Source organism: Acomys russatus, chromosome 1, assembly GCF_903995435.1.
Source record: "Acomys russatus chromosome 1, mAcoRus1.1, whole genome shotgun sequence".
Lineage (NCBI taxonomy): Eukaryota > Metazoa > Chordata > Mammalia > Rodentia > Muridae > Acomys > Acomys russatus.
This window is the reverse complement of record NC_067137.1, coordinates 9214806-9240232: the sequence shown is the minus strand read 5'-3', so window position 1 is coordinate 9240232 and position 25427 is coordinate 9214806. Positions and strand designations below refer to the sequence as shown.

Below are 25427 nucleotides of genomic sequence, written 5' to 3'. Positions count from 1 at the left end.
GGAAAGACTACTATAATTCTACGATGTCTTGACAGGTAAGTGTTGTACCAACCTGTGTTAGACAGCATCCATGCATGTTTCAGCTACAGGAGAGCATGTTAGACCTCACAAGGCATATGAAAGAAGAAGAATTTTGAGACCCAAAATATTTAATTCTCAATCTTGATTACAACCTTTAAAGATATTCTCAATATTGAATACAACCTTTAAGAGTACCTTTAAAGATAAACCAAAAAAAACAAAAAACAAAAAACAAAAAACTTCTGGGTTGATACTAGATTTTCCTGTTCAAAGGAGAGATGTTACCATATTGCCTCCAGTGGCACTTATGTTTTTTTCGGGGCTTTGCTGCTTTGATATTTAAGTTCTTTTTATTCTGCCTAATTTAAGACTGTATGAACAATGATTGTAATATGTGTTTTCTATAATAAGTCACCCAGTGTGACAGTTTAAGATAAAGTGCCATAAACTGTGACATTGAATGAAAATTGTTCATTTTGGCCTTCTTGTAGTGTGCCCAGAAAAAGGATGATTTTTCAAATTGTAGGTTACCCATGTTAGACATTTTATTTTAAGAGAAGCATCTTGCTTCCTAAAAGAGTTATATCCTTAAGGAAATATGACCAAACAATATCTTGATGTGTATATCAAGAATATCTTCCAAGGTAAAGTTCAAACTATTCAACAAATAGAAATATACAAATCACAAGATTTAAACTTGTGGATTTTGTTCTACAGGCTTAAACTAAATATATTATTCAACCTCAAAAAGGAAAGAAGTCCAGCAGTGGACAGCATTTGCTGTCTTTGCAGAAGACTCAGGCTTGGTTCCCAGCACCTACGTGGCAGCTCACAACTATCTGTGAGTCCAAGGGATCCAAGTCCTCCTGGCCTCTGCAGGCACCTGGCATGCACATAGTGCACACACATGCATGCAGACCCATTCCCATCTACATAAAACAAGTAAATCCTTAATTCAAAGTAAACAAACAAACAAATAAATGTCGTCATGCTCTGCAATGGAGGTGGAGGCTAAGATGCCATCCTACGTGACATGAGCTAGTCACAAAATAGACAAAGCTATCTGCTTCCTTTTGTATGAGTACAGAGCAGTTAGTCTCACAGTAGCACAGGTGGGCGGGCGGTAGCCAGGGACTGGCAGAGGGGCATGGGGAGTTGTCCAATGCAGGTGGAGTTGCAGCTTTGCCTTTGAGAAGTCCTGAGGATTGGTTGCACAGCAATGTAAGTCAGTATACCTCATACCGTGAACAACACAGTTAAAATGGTATGCCATAACATTTATTTCATATATTTCTTACAACATTAAAAATGAATATACCATAAAATTGCTTACCAAACAATTTAAGCTGCATAAGTAGTTTATTAAATCCTTTAGATGTTTTACAAATCTTTTGTTGGTTTTATGCCCTTGTTCATATCATTTTTTAAACTCTCATATATGAAATAAAGTACTGCATAAACGTCTCCCTCTAATGTCCTTAGTAGTTGACGGCCATTGGGTTCTCAGCTCCCACTCTGAGGGTGAGCAAACGATTTAGTGTTTCCCATATGGCCTGAGTTCAGAGAGCTGCTACCCCAGCGTGGCCCTTGATGCTTCCAGTGTGCTGCTTCTCGACAGGCCCCCGCCAGGTCCCCAGCATCCCTTCCTGCACCTGCCACTAAAACCTCTTAAGGTAGCTTTGAAGGAATAATGTCACTTTACCTCAGTGCTAGTGATTCAAGGTAACCTCTTTCCTAATAAAGTGTTTAAGAGGATGTGAAAATGGGTTATAGCGAAAGAAACCAGCTCCACCGTCATGATATAACGTCTCCTTTAATGTACAGGGATGAGCCGGCAAAGCCAACCTTAGCTTTGGAATATACATATGGAAGAAGAACAAAGGGGCACAACACAGTGAGTTCATTTTGGAGTCTTTTCTCGTGTCTCAGATGGCAAGCCATGATGCTGACGCTGCCTCATGTTATCTGCTAACAGTAAGCATAGCCACTGCGCATGTCATAGGTATGTGCTTTAAACTTGACATGCGGTTCAGCTGATGGAAAGCCCACCTAATCTGCAAGAAGTGTTGAAAGTGATTTATTTACGGTCCTTGTACAGTTCTTTGTTCACTTTAATGTTGTGAAGACTTCCCTCTGTATGTGATACTTTTCCTTCAGGGTTTTGTTTTGTTTTTCATTATGTATCTCAGCCTAGCCAGAAACTCACTGTGTAGCCCCGATGGCCCCAATTTGCAATCCTCCTGTTGCAGCCTTCTGAGTATTGTCAGAATTACAGACATGTGACAGCAGGCCCAGCATGAAATAAGATTTTTTGAAATTTGATGGTATAGGTGGGATTTTTTTTCTGTATTTCAGATGGAAATAACATTATTACTGCCTCCATTTTTGTAATTAAAATATATTTTTTAGATTTGTCATATAATATAATGTGGACATACTTTTCCCTCCCCCACGTCCGCCTCCACCTCCTATTCACTCTGCTTTAGAGTCTTCCTTCAATAGAGAGAGAAAAACCAAAGCAAACAAAGCAAAACAAAACAAAACAAAGGCAAGAAGACAAAACCACCAAACCGTACCCCAAAAGCACGTGGGACAGCATGGCCTCATTTTGTTTTTGTCAGTTAGTTGCTCCTGAGCACGAGGCCTGCCCTGGAGTGTGGTTGATGTGCCCAGCGGGACGCCTCCGGAGAAGGCTGTTTCCTTCCCCTCCCAGCAGCTACCATTGCAACGTTTCTTGGTCAGGAATTTGGTGGCCCTTCCCTTCTCCGTGTGGTATTTTATGTCACTGTAGCTTATGCAATCCTTGTACATATGTGTGTCAGCCCTGTTGTGTCTGGAAGATGTGTACCCTTAGGTGCATTCACCACCTCTGGCTTGTACCATCTTCCCACCCCCTCTTCCAGTAGATTCCTGAACCTCAAGGGGAGGTTTGATAAAGACAGCCATCTAGGGTCTCTCACTGTCTAAACACTGTCTGGTAGGTACCTGCTATAGCACAGTGGATCTACTGCAGTAAGCTTCTCTGATGAGATTTGAGAAGTGTAATGTGTAAATACTGCTTTTATTTTCTCACATGATGAGATGAGGTGAAAGTCATACCCAAGCTCTGCTAATACACGGCTTGAGCTGATCCCGTAGTGTTTAGTTCCCTGTTATAACTATCTCCAGGCCTAGGCCTGGAAGCTTCTAGCCTCTGTGCAATCTAATCTTCCCAGCTGACTGATTCAATCCAGCTTCTCTCAGCTCTGAGTGAGTTGCTCTGTTTGGACTCATACTAACTTTGGTAGTATGTTTTAATCTTCTCTCTCCCCTTGTTCTCCGGCCCATTCTGTCTTCACCTGTGTCTAGCTTGTTTTCTCTGTTCTCTATCCTATGTCTGACTCATTCTGTCAGATCTTTCTCTGATTCGTCACTTTGTCTGCCCCTCAATTAGACATCGCTTTAAAATATGGCTGCTTCCTTCTACAAATTAACTTTACCTTCATTGTTAGGGACTGAAGGTGTGTACTAAGGGCATGTCTTCATTCTGTCTGGATCATATAGACCTAGAAAACTTTGGATGTGATCCCTTGCCAGAGCAGCCATGTTGCTAGATAAAAATTTCTTTATAGCACTGATATGTGAGTATAGCAGTTGTCATTAGGAGTCATTTTATTGCAATGTTCATTTATAAAAATAATAGCAGTAGGTTTTCCCTTGGTCCCATGACCTATCTAGTCTCATATTCATGTCCTCATTAACAGTGTCAGATATGGGCTTTATTTCATGGGTAGGCCTTAAACATAATCAAAACATGATTGGTTTCTGCCATTACCTCTGTGCCAGTTTTGCACCGGTATAACTTACAGGCAGGTCTCTGTTGCAGGATTTGTAGCTGGTGGGATTGGGGATTACTATTCGCCTCTGACAGTATCTCCCAACACTGTGACTACCAATCAGTAGACATGAAGCTTCTAGCTGAGCATGAGCTCAACTTCTTCATGTTCGATGACATCAGTAAGTAGTGTTTTCAGCAACAGGGCCTTGACATTCAGTTATGGCAGGTAAACAATAGTATTGGCAGTGGCCTGAGATGTTTGAGTAGCATGAGGCGTGGTCTATGGAACCCCTTTGGCCAGCAACTCAACAAAATGTCACCATTCTGGGTATTGGATGTTTTACTTGGTCACATATACTATCTAGTATAATCTGGCCCCCATCCTCCCCATCCCCCACCAAGCACACACACAATACATGGTAACTCTAAGATTTTTTTTCTTTAATTATATGTTTACATGTGTATCTTTGAGTATTTGCACATGAGTCAAGTACCTACCAGATGAGTGCATTAAATTACCTAATGTGCTTGCTGGGAACAGAACCATATCTATTTTATGAGTTGCTTTTTATTTCTCTAAAAATCTTCTTAAAAGGTAGGGCTTAAACTGTGAAATTTCTCTGACAATAAACTGTTCAAAATCTAAATTATTAGTGTTTTAAAAAATAGAGAGTTTGGAATGTAGCTCAGTGTTAGAGGGTTTGTCTAGCAGTCTTTAGTCCCTGAGTTCAATCTCTAGCATTTTGAGAGGGAACAAATTCTAAAAGTTGGTAGAACTGTTGAGATCATCGGCCCAACTGAGTCTGTTTCCACCTGTTTTGTGTCTGTTCAAAGGATGTTAGAGAGTGGTCGGCGTAGAGAAAGAGCGTAGAGCAGTGTGTGGTGTAGGGACAAACGTTCTTGTTTTGGTTTGGTTTGGTTTTTGAGACAGGGTTTCTCTGTGTAGTCTTGGCTGTCCTGGACTCACTTTGTAGACCAGGCTGGCCTCGAACTCACAGCAATCTGCCTGCCTCTGCCTCCTGAGTGCTGCGATTAAAGGCGTGCGCCACCACACCTGGCTGGGACAGACATTCTTAAGTGCGATTTCTTCTGGAAGTCTTGTGGCAAAAGGGATCATTTGGTTGGTTGGTTGGTTGGTTTGGTTTGGTTTTGGCTTGTTTTGTTTTGTTTTTTGTTTGTTTGTTTGTTTTTTGTTTTTGTTTTTGAGACAGGATTTCTCTGTGTAGCTTTCGCTGTCTTAGACTCACTTTGTAGACCAGGCTGGCCTCGAACTTACAGAGATCCACCTGCCTCTGCCTCTCTGGTGCTGGGATTAAAGCCGTGTGCCACCATGCCCGGCAAGGGATCATTTCTTAAACTTAGGTGTGTGGAAGAACAGTCTAGAGCAGAAGGTCCTACTACCCCCCATCAAGAAGCACACTTGTATAGAATGATCTAGTTCAAATGTGTGCTCATTAGACACTGTATTAAAGGATGATATGGCCAAGCACGGTGGAGCACACACATGACCCTGGCACTTGGGAGTTGGAAGCAGGGGGATATTGGTGAGTTCAAAGTCAACCTAGTCTGTGTAGCAAGTTCCAGTCCAGGCAGGACCATACAGTGAGAAATAAGAAAGAGAAAAGGAAATAAAGGGAAAAATAATGAAAAGAAGGAAGGAAGGAAGAATGGAAGGAAGAAAGGAAGGATGGAAGGAAGGATGGAAGGATGGATGGACTATGCGACGGATGAGTCAAGGATTGAAACTGCCTGCTATTGCTTTCAGGTTCTACCAGTGAAAGTTGATTATTCAAACTGAAAAACTAAAAGGAAACAAGAATAACATGCTGAGATGCAGGAGAATCTTATTTTTGTGATTCACGTGGTTTATGTTCTTCTTTTTATGGGAAAGTTGCAACAGCTCTCACAAACTTCACTTCTGAGAAGGGCCGTAAACCCTTTCTTTGTCACGTTGTAAAGCAAGAGAGATTTTCCAGTGAAAAATGACTCATTCCACAAACATTATAGTGATTCATGTATCAACAATAGTAAAATAGTAAAATGAACATTTGTCCCAAGAAAAGGAAAATAACATATATTCACCTAAAATGTACTTAACTGCCGTCCACACATCCTAGTTATGGTAGCAAGCACGTGAAAACCCATGTGACTGTCACCTGTTTTTCTCCTCAGCTTTGGAGGTTATCTATATATACTCTCAAAGCTTCACGTCTTTGTCAGATTAAATGTTTCATTATGAGTTCTAGATGCACAGGACAAGGGCACTTCAGCATCAGAGTGTTAGTTGACAATGGAGGTGGCCCAGTGAGCAGTCCCAGGAGGTAGGCTCGGGTCATACTGTCCCAAGCTGCATGGCTACCTGGCCCTGTAATCCCCTCTTAGCTGAAGAGTCCTGCAAGCTGAAAGGCTAACCTTATCCCACCCCCTGCCCACACCTGTCAGTACTGTGGTACCTGCTGGGATCCTCAGGGCGATACCTGTGCTCAGGCCTAGACTGTCATCCGCTGTGTCCATTTCTCAGGTTTTACCTGTACAACTCACTCAGTTGTGAGCATCAGCATTTCCAGGTCAGAATGTCCTATTTCACTGTTTCATGTCCAGCTAGAATCCCAAACATGTTAAACTGAGTGCTTATGCTTAAATGTTATTTACATCTCTATTTCATGTGATATTAATATGTATAGAGTTGGGAGCACTGTGCTTGCCTGATATAAGGTCTAAGCATGGTGGGTATTTATGTTCACAGAAAGACGTAGATGACTTTGTTCTTTGGAATGCATTTGGTGCATCTCAAAGCATGGCATAGAGGAAGCAAACAGTTTCAAGTAAAAAGAAAGGGTTAGTTAAGGGGTGAACATTTTATACCTATAATTATCACTAATATATGTTAATTAAAGTATAACAAAACACTTAAAAGTTTTAAAATGAACATTTTTTTAGACCCTCTATTTTCTTTCAGCCAAAAGACATCGCTCACTTTTGGGAACTGGGTGGAGGAACCTCTCTGTTGGACTTAATCAGCATACCCATCACCAGTGATACCCTAAGGTGAGTGGGAGGTCATGGGTGTGTCTATGGGATGTCCACCCATCACCACTGATACCTTAAGGTGAGTAGGAGGTCACCAGCATGTCTGTGGGATGTCCTTAAGGTGAGTGGGAGGTGATGGGCGTGAGCCATCATTTTGAGACAGTTTTATACTATCTGGAGGTTTGCAGTTCTTCCTTCCCATGAGCTTGGGCTGTAGTACCTCCAGAGAAATCTTGAAAGATTCGAGCTTCCGGCCAGGGCTGAGTGAGATACATCACTGCCAGCAATGTATTTTATAAGCCTGCTAGCGAGGAAAAATGTCAAATAGTATTTGGGTGATGAATTCATTTTCAAAAGTATGAAAAGCTGAATTCCTTCCACTCTATCTTAGTGTGAGTTAACTCAGCCCTGGGTTTTCCTCCAGCTGGCTGGTGTCAGTCTCCTGTGGAATGTAACACACTAATATCATTGGGCTTCGTCCAAAGGATGACTGTGTTGGAGAGGAAAGGTCTCTCCACTGACTTTTAAGACCCAAAACCAAGGGTAAACTCCAAACACACAGATACTCCCATGCATTGGCCATATCAGGTATGGAACTTGTGACACTTCTATGTTGCTGGGAACTGATCTTAGCCAAGAAAAATAAATTAAATCTGAAGTGTATTTCTTGCCCGAGATTAATATGAACATTGCTGTTGCTTGGACCAAAGACAGAGGACTCAGCAGGTACTTGTGTCATTTCAGGCATGAAGACCCTTAGGGATGAGCTCATGTCTCTTTGCAAGACAGGTGTTTTTTTAGAGCTAACTGGATACAGGTCAGATTGGCTTTGTTTATCCAGTGGTCTCTTTCTTTTAGTAAAATATTATTTATTTTCTTTGATTTTTGAGACAGGGTCTGGCAATGTAGCCTCAGGTAGCTTTGAACTCACAGAGATCCACCTGACTCTGCTTTCTGAGTACTGGGGTTAAAAAGCATGCAAGTCCTAGATTCTGCTTGTGACGACCTTTTCCTTGGAACAGTTTGTTTTGTTTTGTTTTGTTTTGCTTTGCTTTGCTTTGCTTTGGTTTGTTAAGGAACTTCATAGCTACACAGTTTTACATTTGACTGACTTTCTTTTGTTTGTTCATGGGTGCCTCTTTTTTTTTTTTTTTTTTTTTTTTTAATTGTTTGGTGGTGGTGGTGGTAGTGGTGGTGGTGGTTTTGAGACAGGGTTTCTCTGTGTAGCCTTGCCTGTCTTGGAACTCACTCTGTAGACCAAGCTGGCCTTAAACTGAGAGATATCTGCCTGCCTCTGCTTCCAAATGCTGGGATTAAAAGCATGCACCACCTCCACCCACCCAGCTTTCACTTTTCTTTAATTGTCTTTCTTTAAAGGAGATAAGCCAAGCTTCCTAGTTGACCATTGAGACGGGGTGGTAGAGCGGGGAATGAGCTAAGGAACCATGCCACCTTGTGTGGCCAGAGGCGGGAGGCTGCAGCAGAGGTGGCTTTTGCCTGTGCTGAGTCTTGGCTCCTGATCAAGTCCTCACTTGTACTTGACTCATCCCCTTAATCTGAGACCTCGGCAGACCCTGGAAATTCAGGGTTCTACAGGAAGTGAAAACTTTCCATATTTCTTTAACAGCTCACTGTGTGGGGTCTGAGACTTCCTGTCCCTGGGCTCGAGGGCAGCTGGAGCCAGCTTTGGGTTGTAATGGATTAAGCCCAGGCCTGGGTCCAGGGTCGGCTGCTGGGTAGCAGATGGGACTGGAGGGGATTTTCCTTCATGTAGTTGCTAATCACAGAGAATTTTTAAACTGGAATGAGTTTGACACATAATTTCCTTATATTGGGCAAACCTCAGCACACTGAGAAACTGACATATGGCCACAAGAGATTACATGTTTACCTTTCACATGAATGTTCATAGAACAGTGTTTCTGCAGACTTTGGATAATTGACAATAGACCATTTCCTGTGGTCTGATCCCACTTTAATGATTTTAAGCTGCTTCCTTTACTATCATTTGCCATAGAGAAGGTACAAAGCAACACAAGGACTAGAAACAGAAACTTGGGTAATCCATTCCACATTTGCCTGTTTCAATGTTAAAACTACTTATATTATTCAACCACAGTAAAAAGTCTGCATCAGTCTTTTAACAAACAAAAGTACAAAGTGTAGTATACTGAACTCTAAGGGTGAGCTAGTGCTTTGCCACTGCATGGTCCCTGGATGAGTCTGTAGTGAAGCTGACTGTGTATAAGCTCAATAGGGTGATGCAGAGAAGACTGGCTGGACAGGAACTGTGCACATACACTTGTTAGTTAGTGTCTAAATGATTCCGAACTGAGACCATGGGCACAGACTTTAGATACTGTATGAATTTCTATGAGTTACCCAAAATAGCCGGTTTGACTGGACACCACAAAATAAATAAATAGCATCATCTTGTCTCCCAGCAGAATATTTGCCTATTGAATTAGACTGTTAGCTCTGATCTGGGCGTGGTGTCGCACACCTGTAATCCCAGCACTCTGGCAGCAGAGGCAGATCTCTGAGTTTGAGGCCAGCCTGGTCTACACAGAGAAACCCGATCTCAAAAAAAAAATTGATCATGATTAAATGTCTGTTCATTATGACCATTTACTAAAGCATTCCTCTCTCTTTATATGTGTGTGTATTTGTTTTTCAGTTGGTAAAATACACATAACATAAAATTTACCACTGATGCCACTTACCAGTGAGTTATTCTGTGGCATGAAGGACATTTCCACTGCTGTACAGCCACACCAAACACATCGTTCCTAGGGCCTTCTCGTCTTCCTGCTGTGAAGTCCCTGAGGCTGTGAGCAGTTTGACACCATGGTGTCTTATATAATAAGATCCTATAGTATTTGCCTTTTTGTAGTTTATTTAACTTAGCATAACATCTTAGCACGTGTGAACGCCCTCTTCTGTAAAAGTGGGCATCCTCCATTGCATGCATGTACTAGTTTGTTCATCCATTAACCCATGCGGGGACGTGTGGGATGGTGCTCCCTTTACTGCTGTGAATGGTGCTGCCCTGAGCATAGATGCCCACATGCCTCTTCGAGCACGGCTCCCATCCGGGTACCGTGCTCGTGCCTAGAATCCCAGCAGCCTGGGGCCTAGGCAAGCAGATCATGTTGGGTTCAAGACCATCCTCAGCTACGTAAGTTCCAGAAGAGCCAGGGCTACAAGGTGAGTCCTCTTCTTAAAAAACAAATAACAAAAACATTTTAGCTTCTTCAAAATTTTGGGCATAGACGTAGGAATGAAGTTGCTGGATCACGTGGCAATGCTGCTGTGTTGCTTCAGGAACTGCACGCTGTTCCCACAGCTGGCCACAGCATCTTACATCCTCACCAGTGATGCACAGAGTCCTAGGGTTTCTGTATTCTCAGCGGCACTTACTTCCTATCCGCTTTTCTTCAGTAGCAGCTACCTTAATGGCTGTGAAACCATGCTCTCGTCATGCATTTGCTTTATCCTTTCCTCATGATTGAAATTGTTGGGCATTTTTTAATTTTTAGAAATTTTAGGTATATGGGTGTTTTGCCTGCATGTATGTGTAGCTGGGCAACACATGCATGCAATGCGTACAGACGCCAGCAGGGGGTGTCAGACACCCAGAACTGGGGTCATAGATGCTTGCGTGCTGGGAATTGAACCTTCATCTTCTGGAAGAGCCATCAGTGCTTTTAACTGCTGAACCATCTCTCCAGTCCTTACGCATCTTTTCATGAGTTCCTTGGCCAGCAGCATATCTCTTCAGAGTTATTTGAATCCATTTTTAAGTGGGTCATTTTGTTGTTAAGTTTAGATTTATGTTTAATGTGTAAAAATGCATATTTATTAAAATTTCAGATCCACAAAAAGGGCATCATCACCTCTTCTAGGGAGGCTCTCATAAAGGCTAAGTAACCCTGTTGAGGTGGCAGCAAGGCTCGTCAGTGTGTCTGCTTCCTTCTGTTTACATTGCATTGCTGCTAGCATCGCCACTGAGAGTTTTGCTCCTCTTCTCTAGAGCACAAGGTAAAATTAGGTCTAAACACAGCATCACCGGGACCATTCGCTCTCAGCTTCTCTGTCTAAACTGGATTGTTTCCCGTTGTAATGCTGAGTAACCGTAAGGGAGAACGCCAGAGTACAGAGGCCATAATGAGCTCTCACTCTCACTCCTATGTTAGAATAACACATGCTGGGTTTTTCTTGAACTGTGGTAGCTTTCAGGGCATTCACATCTCAGAGCAGTCACTGTTGGTCAAAGCTGTTTTCATTTCTTTAGGACATTTTCTATTGTTCTTGTTTTGGATCTTTCCAAACCTAATGACCTTTGGACCACCATGGAAAATCTGCTGCAAGCCACAAAAAGGCATGTAGACAAAGTGATCATGAAACTGGCGAAGACAAACTCTAAAGCCGCCTCTGAGGTGAGGCAGAGGATGTGGAGTGCAATGCAGAAGGACCATCCGGTGAGTTGATCGGTTTGCTCTGCCGTCAGTGCCACTCAGAATAGAGCTGGCATCACAACACAGCTTCCTTAGTTTTCTGCATGACTTAAAACCCATTTAATGTAGATGAACCTGTCCACTGGAAAGTCATAGCAATTTCATAAGACCTCAGTGAGCGCAAAGTGAGAAGATGGCGTCTTCCTGTTAGGTGTCTGCTGTGCTTATTATGGTATGTATCTCACCAACCAAGACAAACGGGTTTTAGAGTAGATTTTTTATATTGATTTTATAATCTCTGTAAAATGAAGATGAAAATCCAGCTTGAACTGGCAAAGACTGGCTGAAGCTACAGATTAAAGCAGGAGCGGAGTTTGAAGCGTCTTCCCCAGCACTGCATTCTACATACATTTAGTGTCACATGTCACATGTCATCAGGATCCCCTATCATCTCACGACTACTGAAGCTATAATGTTGCCGTGACAGCAACACAAGTATATTAAATACAGTCTGGAATGCTGTCTTCTAGAAAGCTAAAGGAAGAAGTTCATGGTGTCCATAGTCTGTGAACATGTGTCTCACATAGTCTCAGAGCAAAACAACGCCAAGCTGCAAACAATTAACATAAATCAGGAACTCCATAAAGATGATGTGTGTGCGGGAAAGCAGAGCAGGAGCCGGGCGGTAGTGGGGCACGCCTTTCATCCCAGCACTCGGGAGGCAGAAGCAGGTGAATTTCTGAGCTCAAGGCCAGTCTGGTCTATAGAGTGAGTTCAAGGACAGCCAGGGCTACACAGAGAAAGCTTGTCTCAAAAAAACAAAAACAAAAACAAAATTGAAAACATAAAACAAACGAACAATGACAACAAAACCCCAAAACAACAGAAAAAGAAAAAGAACAACAAAACAAATAAACACCATGGTATTTTGGGAATTGCTGTTCTGACCTTGCACTTAGAATACAGAATGAAGTGAAACTTACCATTGTAACAAGCTCTTATAACAGCAAATATGGTGGACATCCATGAAGGGACTAAAAATGGTGGTTTTGAAGTAAATAGATATTCCTGAGGGCATAGAAATACACAAGTATAATCAAGTTAATTTATTCATTAACAGGATCGTGAATTAATTGACCCATTTCCAATACCTCTGGTCATAATTGGAAGTAAATACGATGTTTTTCAGGTAAGTGCTTCCGTTTCACTGGGTATGTGCAGCTGTGCTTCATGGGGAGGAATAAAAATGATGAAACAAGAACAAAGGTTGTGGCTGGGACAGGCTCAGAGACACCCATCTTAAAGATTTTAGAAGGGAAGATGCCGTAAGGACAACCCAGGGCAATAAAGGAAATGAGTCCAGTGGTTAGAACAGCGGTGAAGGCTGAAGACTTAAAAAACAAATCTCCAGCGCTGAGGGATAAGATTTACTTCCCAACTTTAAATTGAAGAAAGTAGGAAATTAGTTTCTTCTTATCTTGGCTTGTCAGAGAATCCTTAGGGTATTCCGCAGGATGAAATGCGTGCTTATATCTGGATTCTCCTAAGCCAAGTGTTTAAACACATCTGATAGCTGCGGCCCCGCTCAGTCTCTGTGGACATGAACGTGGAGGTGACCAAGCCCGACTCCTCGGCTTGGGGTTTAAAAACAAGTAATGCACTTCTCCCTGAGTGAGGTGCTGAGACCTCAGCTCATTTTTTCCTTTCAATTACTTTCTCCTACAGGATTTTGATCCTGAGAAGAGAAAGGTGATATGCAAGACACTTCGGTTTATTGCGCACTACTATGGAGCCTCGCTGATGGTCAGTGCTTCTCCTGTCATTTGGGCTTGCATGGAGAGGAGGGAGTGTGGAGAAAGGAGCTGGTTGCATAGATGTGAATGATGGACGCACCCAATAGCACACACTTCAATCCCTGCAGGCTGTCAGGCAGGGTCTACAGGCCGCCCCGGTGCCTGGCCTCTCCTCCTGTACTGCTGGCATCTGACAGCCCAGGCAAGCTTACAGAGATATGCTGCTGTATTCACTCATTTTTATGTTTCTCTTTAAGAATTAAGATCTATATTTCCTTAAAAGAAAATGCAGGGCGGGTGGGGGGCTGCGGATAAGATTTTTTTTTTTTTTTTTTTATGTAAAAGAGATGCTGCCATAGAGGTTAAAGTCATGAATTTTGAAGTCATGCTGCCTGGGTCAGTGTCAGTGTGACCACTTTATAGACATGTGGTTTTAGGCAAGTCATTTAAGCTCCCCACCCCCAACCCCCTACCCCCACCCCCACCCTCACCCCCCACCCCCGCCTCAGGAAAGCTGGAATGGAAACAGGGCTGTCTTCATAAGCACCTCATGGAGCAGCTGAGGGGTGTGTGAAGCCCTAAGCCTGGGGCCTGAGGTGACACACACAGCTCGCCAGTGAACATGGTGTTAGCCAGATCCTCAGGAGACTGAGGCAGGAGGCAGTCAAGTGCAAGCCAGCCTGAACTACATGTAAGACCTGTCCCAAAACAACCCAGGAAGTGGATAATTGTAACTGTCTTCTGTAGCAGGCCGGCTTTTGCCACTTATCCTTTAAACAAAAGAGGAAATATAAAATAATTTTGCTGAAAAATACTACCTTAATTTCGAAACTGCTTTTGCTAGGCAAACTTAAAATGTACAATGAAAAGATTAATTTTACGACTTAAAGTAATCTGCCTTTTCCAGGCCTGTATAATGAGACCTTGTCTCAAAGAACAAAAACAAAGCCACCTTAGTATCTGAATACACACCTAGTGGTTTCCTTTCCTCCCAGTGCACTCGTAGAAATGTAGAGACAGCGTGACTGAGCCCTTCGCTGTCATGGCTGAAAGTGCTGAGCGTTCTGTATGGTTTCAGTTCTGTGTGTTTGCAGCACTTCACATCCCATGTGTGCTCTCTTTGCCTGTTTAGCCTAAACTCTATGTGTCGGTAAGTCAGGTGCACAGGACGCTTTGGGAAACATTTTTACCATTTTGAAAAAAATCAATACAAAGGAACCTTCTAATACCAATGCATTACTCCTAATCGATGGAGAGGAACGCTGTAACCAGTCATTGTCTGAAGATGGAATGGGCTGCTCCGGGAGAGCATGACCTAGCTCCCTGCACTGAGATGACTCCAGAGGAGTTCAACAGCTGTGTGTGGAGGCTGTTTGCGAGGCACAGTTGCAAGTTAGTGAGAAAACTTCTAGTGTCCTCCCATGCTCACCCCCTGTGAAACACACTGTGGTTAGCTTTTCTCTTCAACCCACATAATAAAAACAAAATACCATAGAATTACCTAGTTTAAAATCAATAACAATGTATTAATTATATTGTAATAAATATATAATTACATTGTAAAATTAAGTACAACAATCGGTTTTTTATTAAAATTTTCTCTATTTTTAAATACCACATAATAAGCATGTATCTGAGCTTTGTACCCTGGTGCCACCTTTGAGCACTTCCTCTGTGAGCCTGTTCTTACGCCAGAATTAAATTTGTCCTGTAGATCTTGCACGTGTATTTGCCATTCTGGTTTTCAGTCACCCACCCCTGACTTTACACATCTCAGGCTGAGCTTGCCTTTGTCTTTAAACGGTGAGGTATTCGGAAGGCAGACCATGGCTGAAACAGTCTGTAGAGAAACCATGCATCCTGCTTTCTCCCCAGGTCAGAGCCTAATTACTGATAGAAACCACCTCCTTTCACGGTCTAAAAGGTCTAAAATGCTGCGATTTGATTCTCTTAGCTTCCACCTGTGAGAGTATTCAGTGACTCTTTTTTCAGGCTCTGCAGGCAGTTCAAAAACAAAGCTAAGAACAAACTTCAGGGAGCATCTCTGTGACTGTCCTGCCTGCAGCTGCCACACAACTGCTGTGATGGCAGCGGGGCCCCTGCAGCTGCCACAGTCACTTTTGATATATGCCTCTTACTGTTTAACCAACCCAATTAGATTAGGGGAATTTTAATTTAGAACACAGGAGTGTTTGTGACAACACAGACCACAAACATTCCAGGCAAACACAGTTGTGCAAATTGAAAGAAAATTCTGATCATTTGTGTAGGTGAAATGATTGGTGTGTTCACAGGGGCCCTTTCCATGTTATGCACACATGAACTCTGGAAAATGAGGCAAGCTTAGCAAGATTTCTTTATTCAGCTTCTGTTTTGTTTACTCAAATGTAAGTCTTTTGAGGCAAAGAAGATGTAATTCTCTCGCCGTCTGTGCTTTTCAGAACCATATTTTTACCTGTTACAGAGATTACAGAGCAGACTGTAATCCAAGATCCTGTTTGTTTTTAAGTTTGCCAGCAAATCAGAAGCCCTGCTACTGAAAATCCGAGGTGTTATTAACCAGTTGGCATTCGGTATTGATAAGAGGTACTGTTAAGTATTTTCCAATCATTCCGTTATTCTTGCTCCCTGATCTCCTTCCTTCTATCTTAGTGGCTTTCATTTTGTTATTATTTTCTTCTATTAATTTTAAATGGAATTGAAAGTTTTAGCCTTTTTGGCCTTTTTCTTTCTCTTGCTTTGGCTTTACAATGGTGTTCGTTTATACAGTCAACATTCACAGGTCCATTTGGGTCAATGTGCTCATCAGTGACTTAGATAAAGCCTGGCCCTTGTATAGGAGAGTGTGGCAGCATATGCAATTGATGAACTAAATTAGAATCTTTTCTTTCCCATACAGCAAATCAATATGTGTGGATCAGAATAAACCACTGTTTATCACAGCGGGATTGGATTCTTTATGTCAAATAGGTTGGTGAACTTATTAATATTGTTTAATCTTTTTAAATTGCTTATTGATTTTACTTCCTGGCTTCTTTGGTCTCTAGCACACTACCATTTCTGGCTTCATTATCATGACAGTTATTTCATATGTATTTATTTGTATGCCAGAACTGATGTGCCTTGCAGCACACTGACATATTTGTGATAGAAGATAGGGCACTGCATGGAGACAGAATTCTGATCCCTATTCTACTTTTTTTAAAAATGTATTTTCAGATTCTAGTTCCCTGAGTTTAGAAGCAGCCAGGAGTCTAGGGTAGTCAGAGAACTCCAGAGCACATGATAATTAGCGATCGCATATGTGAGACTGAAGTGATAGGGGAAACCGAGAGCCATTAGACACGCCGTAATTCTCATCCTAAGACAGTTCTTCAGTTGCGTGTGGTGGTACGTGCTGTGCACTAGAGAGGTTGCCTAAAACTCAAGCCAAACTAGGCTGTGTAGCAAGATCCTCTTTCAAAATTCAAGAAAGAGGGGCTAGAGGGACGGCTCGGTGGTTAAGATCACAGTCTGCTCTTCCACAGGTCCTGAGTTCAATTCCCAGCAACCACATGGTGGCTGATAACCATCTATACTGGGATCTGATGCTCTCTTCTGGCACGCAGATGTACACGCAGACAGAGCACACATACATAAAATAAATGAATAGATCCAAATTTTAAGAAAGAAAGCAAGACTGAATAGCTTTCCTTAGCTAGTGAAAAATGTCTTCTCAACTCACAAATTCTATTGTCTATCAAGCTCCTTATCTTTCCAAGAAAGCTGGGGTTTTTGTGACACTCTTTGGGCCCAGCAGTCCTTTAGGCACTGGGTGTGGTTTGACTTTTCACATGGTGACAGGCAGGTGTTCTCATCCTCTGTTGCTCTTAAGAGCTAAGGTGACATGGCTTCAACTGTAGGGACCTTTAGTGTTGCGCATATAGTTTAAGTGCAGGGAATGGAACGGTGGTGTTGCCTAAGGAACGGTCGTAAAGACAGATTGGCATCTTCGTTATTAGTGCCAGCTTAATTTCAGGAGCACTGAGAATCACTGTGTGTGCTGATAGGTAATGCTGATAGAATTCTGTCTGTGAGAATCGTGCACTGATAACGCTGATGGAATTCTTCCATCTGTGAGAGTAGTTGGCCAGAAAGGGCTTACAAACTACTGAATTTAAAAATAACAAGAACTGGAGCCGAGAGATGGGTCAGCAATTAAGAGCACTTGCTACTCTTCCAGAGGATCCAAGTTTAGTTCCCGACACCACTGTTAGATACACACACACACACACACACACACACACACACACACACACACACACACACACACTCAAGCAGTGAATCAATACTTTCTCACCAAGATGGTAAGGAAACCCCTGAAGGCCAATAGTTGAACAGTTGAGGGAGACAATAAAGATGTTAGAAAGAAAAATCTTAGGTTTTAGATTGAAAATTGCCAGAAAGGGACTAATTTAAAAATTTTTTTCATTCAACATTCATTATAACATTCAAGTTATAAATTATCCTCATTAAAATAGTGGGGGCTGGGACTGTAGCTCAGTCAGGGGTAGAGTGCCGAGCACGAATGAGGTCCTTAGTACAATCCCAGCACTTCAAAGGGAGAAAGAGGAAGCCGAGCCGCGTGTGTGAGGAGGACAGCCCTCACATCTCTCCAGCACGCTGCATTTCCACACGTGTGTATGTGGTCAGTCAGTATCATCTTAAGCTCTGTACTAAATGGGTTTGCAATGTGTGTGCCACCTGTAGTTCTAAGCAGTATTTGGTTGCTTCCTAGGGTTATGAATCATAGCTATGCATAATGACAGGTCACCGTCTAAAATGATGAACTCAGGGTAGCGATTGCTTTTATGTATAATAAGTGGTGCTGTTGAGGGAAATCGCTAACACACACTGTGTTTCTGGAATTACTGTTGATGGGGCACAGATACCAGTACAGAGTGTGGGAAGTCAGAGTTATAGCTCCCACATTACTTCCTACTGCCTCTGCGTCACGTACAGAGGCCTAGGTCGGCATCACCGTAATGGTGTCTGTAATATGGAGATGGAAAACAAGTGACCTAAGGTTTGTACTTTAATAAATGGCACCTGCTTTATTAACTTTATAATAGTTTAACCTTTGCTGTCATTTGGAGTAAACTTTCAATTTTAGGGTCTCCTCCTGTTCCCGATGGTGACATTGGAAAACTTCAGGCCCACTCACCAATGGAGCTGTGGAAAAAAGTGTATGAAAAACTCTTCCCACCAAAGGTGTGTGTTCCTCAATCTCGGAAAGCTATAGTCAGCTATGACAGGAAGTGCCCCAAAGGTCCTACTATGAAACTCCATCTCTCTCTCTTGTTCCAAAATGATAAAATGTTAAGACCGGTGTAAACAAAGCACCACGGAGGTTAACAGCTGAGTAAGACATGGTCCCTGCCTCCTTCCAAACAAACTTCTCTGGCCCTTAGAAGAGAGGGAAGTCTGACCAGGGCTTGGGGAAGGGGGCAGGTGCATTTGAGGTAATTTTCTAGTCTGATGAAAGCTGGAAACGGCAGAGTGCTCTCAGCGCCAGCCTGAGGGACCTTGGTCTCTGAGACAGATGCTGGCCATTTTGTGAAGTGTGGGTTATGGGCATGAAGTGACTTGCAGAGTTGTCATTTCAGAGTGTCAGCACACTGAAGGCAGTCCAGGACCCCGCCCGGGATCCACAGTATGCGGAGAGGGAAGTTGACGAGATGAGAGTTCAGAAGGATCAGGTATTTCCCAAGACTCAATTTCACCAAAATATGGTTGTACATTGGGAAACTCATACATATTCTTAATTTTTTTACTTGTAAAAATTGTTTAAGTATTGCATCTCTATAGAAAGATTCTGATATGCATATAAAAGAAACTGGGAAATCACCTGTCATTCCTTCACCCAAAGATAATGTAAATGTTTTCAAACCTTTTTTCAATTTTGCAGTTTACTTAATGTTAGAGATGGGTAACGGCTGCCACCCTTGCTGCTGGGAGACACTTGTGATGTTCTTGTGTAACGCGCGTGCACACATGTCTGTGACAGCTGTTGTTTCCCGTTCAACCGTCAGATCCTTGTGCTAGGAAAGCTCCTTTGTCCAGTGAGGGCTCTGCCCTTTTAGAGTAAGCTGTGTAGGCAGAACTGACAGACTCCATGATCTCTGAAGAAAGTGCTTACAAGTAGACATGCCAAGATAGCCCATTGCAGTGTGCACCTCTTACTCAGCACATGAGTGTTGGTGAATTCACTGTGACATAAGTACTGGACACATTGTCAGATCTCCTTTTACTGTCATAAAATGAGATGTCACACTATCTGTCCTCGTAGGAGGCACTTCTATGTAGCACACTCGGCACACTGAAAGCCTGGCCACATCTGAGAGGGCTGTAGAACTTTGTAACTCCGGCAGTCGAGCTGTGGCAGGGGTTACTTGGAGACACTTGTCTGCTGGGACTGGTGACCAGGGTATTTTTGTAGCATTCACCCTTTACCTTAACAGGTCCTAGAATTCAGTAAGCAAAATGCTTTATTTAAACATGTTCCAGGCAACTTGGAAATATGCTATGAATATTTAAATGGTTTTGCAGTTATGAAAAAATGAAATATGATGTGGGGACAATAAAATGACCTGATATAACCCTTATTGTACATGAACCTTGGCTATAGAGTTTATTGGCGGTCACTTCCCAATTAGTATTCAAGAGTCAATTATTAACTGTCACTATCTGTCTCTATTGCATCGTGACTACTTTAATAAGGTCACGTGCACAGGTGTTAGTAATGCACTGACGTATATGGAACTCTGAATTTACACGTTGGAATTTTATTTTCTCTGACTTCACATTGAGTGAAAATGGAAGACAAGCCTCTGTGCTTGGAGCGTTCTTCTTCAACCGCTGTGTTCAGCCAACACATCATGACAGCTCCAGTCTCTTGGCTGACATATTTTTTAAGTTATCTAAAAAAATTATAATATCTTCGTTTTGCCTAAAAGCCAGTTTTGTTTGTGTTGTTCTGGTAGATGAGTTGTGCTGGTTTCAGATTGCCCATATAGAATCTTCGTGTAATTTGCACGTTTGCTGTAAAGGCACCACAACGATTACCATTTGATGCTTAATTATTTAATTGATATTTGATTCTAAAGTTTGATATTCTGATATCAATTTTTTTAAGTCATGCATAATGGCACACACCTTTAATCCTGGCTCTCATTTCTCTGATTGCTCAAAAGTCTCCCCTGTCAAATGTCACGTGGGCACCAGAAGCTGCTTCATCTTTGTCCTTGGTGCCTTTCGGGCCCTTGAGCTCTAAGCCTTCCTCACTCTAGGGAGTGTGGGTATGGAAAGTGCTTGCTTCGTCCTTCTGCCTCTTTTCAATATTGTTGTTTAAAGGGGGTTGTCTCAGTTGGGGGCTCTGTTCCTGCAACGAAACACCATGACCAAAAAGCAAGTTGGGGAGGAAACAGTTTATTCAGCTTACACTTCCACAGCACTGTTCATCACCAAAGGAAGTCAGGACAGGAACTCAAGCAGGGCAGGAACCGGGAGGCAGGAGCTGATGCAGAGGCCATGGAGGGCGCTGCTTACTGGCTTGCTCGCCATGGCTTTCTCAGCCCTTATAGAACCCTGGACCACCAGCCTAGGAATGGCACCACTCACAGTGGGCTGGACCCATTGATTACTAATTAAGAAAATGCCTTACGGCTAGATCTCATAGAAGCATTTTCTCAATTGGCTCTACTTCCTCTCTGCTCACTCTAGCTTGTGTCAAGTTGACATAAACCAGCCAGCCCAGGGATAAAAGGGGAAATGGTCATGGTGATGCATGACCTTAATTCTAGCTCTGGGGAGGCTGCGGTCTACATTGGGAGTTGCAGGCCAGCCAGGGCTACACAGTGAGACCTTAGCTTTAAAAAAAAAAGGGGGGGGGAGCTACAATTAAGGTGTAAAGTTATAAATAAATATTTTTTTAAAAAAGGAGTCAAGGGAGGGGAGGATTAAGTAAGTAATTGCTTTTACTTTTAAGGTCTTCTTGTTCAGCCATAGTTATCTTGTTTGAATGTCCAGTTTAAAACAACCCTCTGCTCCTAGGGCTGTAATTTAATTACACTGACGCCCTGACTCACATGGTTAGAGAAAACTGATGTTACCCTCCTTTGCTGAAGATGCTCTAGCAGCTGTTACAATGTTATTATATCATATTATATAAGCGCAGAGTATCATAAGCCTACAAGGCCGTGTGTCATCAGAGCCGTTAAGGGTTCTTAAGGAAATCCGGGTGGGTGGGAGCATCTTGGCACTTGCTTTTCAATGGCTCTGCAGGCAGCCATGCACTCAGTGTAAAGAGCCTTTGAAACACCGATTGCTCGAAGCTCATCTGATAGTGATACTGGAAATCTTACGGCTGTTTTGGGTCCTGGATCAACTGATTACTCCTTTTCCTTCTTTTGGCATGACTAGGTGAGCAGTCCCTGGTCTTTTCCTCTGTGTGTTCTATGCAAAATACATACCACAGCCAGCAAGGAACTGCAAAGCTGTTGCCCTCGCCTGGCTTAAAAGCAATCGACCATTTCCATTTAAAGGCAAAGCTTGAAGGGTCACCTTACCTCTGTGAAATTGTTTTGAGACAAGGTCTAGCCATGTAGCCTTGGCTGGCCTGGAACTCACTATGTGGACTAGGCTGGCCTCAGACTTCTAGAGATCCCCTCTGCCTCCTGAAGGCTGGGATTAAAGATGGGTGCCACTACACCCCGTTTCCTACTGCTCCTAAGTTAACAGCCTTTAATAGTGTAACTAGAAAATAACTGGTAAACTGAATTGGGATTGTTCAAACATAAACCAAGTGAAGACTGCCTTGGTATCATTGTCACAAAAGCATTCTAAAGTCTACCTCCAGCTTTGAAATTCTACAACAGTTCAGTTTTAATAACTTAAAGTATAGCTTTGAAAAATAATCTGCACTTTTTATGAACACAACGATGGGTTTTGTTTATAGTGCCTGTGACCATTAGTAACCTCAGCCAGTGGGCAATGCTCACTTTATCTTGCAGGACAGCCACTTTTGCTTATCTAGAACAGTGCTACACTTTGTACAGTTGTTAGATAGGAACCAAGTGCAGAGGCTGCCCGGAGGTGATCCCTGGTGACGTGACCCATCATGGTTTCTACTTCCACTGTAACACTAACATGTCTAGAAACAACAGAGTGGCAGTCTCCTGTCTTCCTCCCACTTTGCTGTTTTCCGGGGCACCTATGTCTACCTTTGGTTGCACTAGGCTGCCCAGAGGCTGAGCATAAGTGAACCCTGACTTCTTAGTCCATCCCTTCTGCAGACAGCTAAGTGTCCAGTTGTGTAGACATTGCAGGAGCAGCCATCTGTCCACAGCCCGTGTGCTTTACTATTGTTCGTTTTTTATTTGTTTGACATGGGTGCTGGGGATTTGAACTCAGGTCTTAAGCTCTCAGTACAAGCTCTCTTACCCACTATGCCATTTCCAAAGCCAATGTCTATGTCTCTGAATTTCTGTGGTTTTTAAGTGAGCTGGTAGTGACACACACCTTTACTCTCAGAGCCAGGCAGTAGTGATACATGCCTTTAATCCCAGAATTTGGGAGGCAGAAGCAGGCAGATCTCTGAGTCTGAGGCCAGCCTGGTCTACAGAGCAAGTTCTAGAACAGCCAGGGCTACATAGTGAGACCCTGTCATGGAAAAACAATGACAAAACCCTTTTTATTTTTTATTTTTTGGTTTTGGGGCTGTTTGGGGTTTTTGTTTGTTTGTTTCAAGTCAGGGTCTCACTGTGTAGCCCTGGAATTCACTATGTAGACCAGGCCGAGCTCTGCTGCCTTTGCCTCCCAGGTACGGGCATTAAAGGCATTTGTCACTGTACCTAACAGGGTGATTGTGCCTTCTCGGTGACAGATTGCTAGGCAAGCACTCTACCACTGAGCTGTATACAGTCCTTGGGGTCTCACTGTGAGACACAGCTGACCTCAAACTCAATGTCCTCCAGGGACTGCCTCCCCAGGGACTGCCTCCCCAGGGACTGCCTCCCCGGGGACTGCCTCCCCAGGGACTGCCTCCCCAGGGCTGGTCTTACAGACAGGCACCACCACACCCAGATCAGCACGACAAATTTCTTTTTTAAATTTTCTTTCTTTGTTTCTTTCTTTTCGAGACAGGATTTCTCTGTGTAGCCTTGGTTGTCCTGGACTCACTCTGTAGACCAGGCTGGCCTCGAACTCACAGAAATCTGCCTGCCTCTCCCTCCTAGTGTTGCTGGGATTACAGGGGTGCACCACCGCCCCTGACTTCTTTTTTAATGTGTGTGTGGTTGTACATATGCATGTATGTCTGTGTGCATATTTAGCACACAGGCCAGAAGAGGGCATTGAACCCCCGGAACTGTATGTGGTGGCACACGCCTTGAATTCTAGCCCTTGGGAGGCAGAGGCAGGTGAATCGCTGTGAGTTTGAGACCAGCCTGTTCTACAAAGTGAATCCAGGATAATCAAGGCTACACAGAGAAACTGTGTCTCGAAAAACCAAAAGAGAGAGACGGAGAGAGAGAGAGAGAGAGAGAGAGAGAGAGAGAGAGAGAGAGAGAGAGAGAGAGAGAGAGAGAGAGAGAGAGAGAGAGAGAGAGAGAATTATAAATGCTCTGTTTCACTAATTGAAAGTAGCTTGCAAATTCTGTACGGTAAATACTTTTGTCTGAAACTTTGCTAAATTCATCTCTGAGTGCTGCTTCCTCTGCTCAGGAGCTCTGGGGCTCTCCTCTAGACAACGAGTCAGTAGTCACAGGAAGCCTTGAGAATGACAGCCAAGAGGCTGCATGGTGGTGCTCACAAGTACCTGTTGAAATTATAAATTGTTGGTCTGGAGAGATGGCTCAGTGCTTGTTCTTCCAGAGGTCCTGAGTTCAATTCCCAGCAACCACATGGTGGCTCACAACCATCTGTAATGAGATCCGATGCCCTCTTCTGCAGATAAAATAAATAACTCTTTAAAAAAGAAGTTATAAATTGTTGAAATAATGCAGATCTTTTTTTTTTTTTTTTTTTTTTCAGGAACTAGAGCAATACAAGAGAAGTTCTTCCAAGACCTGGAAACAGATTGAGCTGGACTCTTGAGCCTGGTTTACTGTTGTGGGTTTCTGTCTTCCTTCCCAAGGTCAGATAAGATTATTTCTTCCTTCTGTGACAGCATGTGAAGAAAGCTGAGATGTGGAATCTTAGGAGAAATCTATTCTTGTTCTGGCACAAGTTTCTGAATGTTCGAAAGTCTTTTAGAGAGGAAAATATTCACTATATGTAATCTTTTCAAAATAAAAGAATTTTCTGTCACCTATTTGTAACATCTAAGTAGTATACATTTGTTTGGCATGTGTAAGTTTCTGCTCTTATTCTCTAGAAATATGAATCAGAGTGTTTGCTACAAGTTTTCTGCATTTATATACATAGATACACATATATGCATATATGTGTATATATGTAGTGTGTATATGTACGTGTTGTGGCATCTATGTATGGCGATCAAAGGAAAACTTTCAAGATTTCTCACTTTACCATTTGGATTCTGATTTCAAGCTCAGGGCAGCAGGATTGGTGGCAGATGCCTTTAACCATTGAGCCATTTTGTTGGTCCTAGTAGCAATCTCCATATAAAGCTAAGGGTCCATGTTGGACAGTCCTTCTAGAAGGTGTACTCAGATACAGCGGGTAGGATTTCAGGAAGGAGTTGACTGTCATGATCTCATCTTCAACAAGGGGTACAAAAGGCACCTGCAGGTAGTCATGTAAAATGTACGTTCCTGGTCCTCAAACCCAGAAATTTCCAACTGTCTAGAATGGATCATTTTAGCAGCAATCTCCATCCTCACCTCTCCCCTCATCACCCCGTGAGACTGTCATATTTATCTTAAAAATCACTGTTTAAAGAACAGGCTAGCCTTAAAGCATAGCCTATCACTAAGCTGGCCAAAACTCGTGAGTCAGGGTAACATCCGGAATGACTTCCAGGTGGGCGTCACATAGAAGAAACCATTTCTGAGTTAGTATGGCCGTTATCACTAGTCAGCTGTTCTTGTAACCTGCATGACTCTTCACAAGCTGTGGGCACAGCCTCGAGTAAGCCCATTAACTAAGAATGTGAAGGCTGGTGAGGGGTGTGTGGGTGGGGTAGCCACCATCGGGTCATTTTGATGAAACAGGTGTCTGGGGGCTGTTGGTCTTGTACGTGGTTCTGACATCTGACAACCATGTTCAGTGAGTTTCTGACACATGTTTGTGCTGTGGAGAAAGCCCTCC

At 42.9% G+C, this 25427-nt stretch overlaps 1 protein-coding gene across 1 annotated transcript in view; it reads left to right on the top strand.

Moving 5' to 3' along the window:
• Dync2li1 (dynein cytoplasmic 2 light intermediate chain 1) overlaps window positions 1–24311 on the top strand; it is a 28940-nt gene extending 4629 nt beyond the window's left edge. Inside the window, exons 2-12 of the mRNA XM_051152979.1 lie at window positions 1–35; window positions 1846–1915; window positions 6798–6886; window positions 11163–11349; window positions 12446–12514; window positions 13051–13128; window positions 15628–15704; window positions 16018–16088; window positions 18271–18368; window positions 18764–18856; window positions 24189–24311. Coding sequence (XP_051008936.1) covers window positions 1–35; window positions 1846–1915; window positions 6798–6886; window positions 11163–11349; window positions 12446–12514; window positions 13051–13128; window positions 15628–15704; window positions 16018–16088; window positions 18271–18368; window positions 18764–18856; window positions 24189–24251 — 930 coding nt within the window. The 3' untranslated portion in view covers window positions 24252–24311. The remainder of the gene's footprint in view (window positions 36–1845; window positions 1916–6797; window positions 6887–11162; window positions 11350–12445; window positions 12515–13050; window positions 13129–15627; window positions 15705–16017; window positions 16089–18270; window positions 18369–18763; window positions 18857–24188) is intronic.
• Window positions 24312–25427: the final 1116 nt, after the last annotated feature.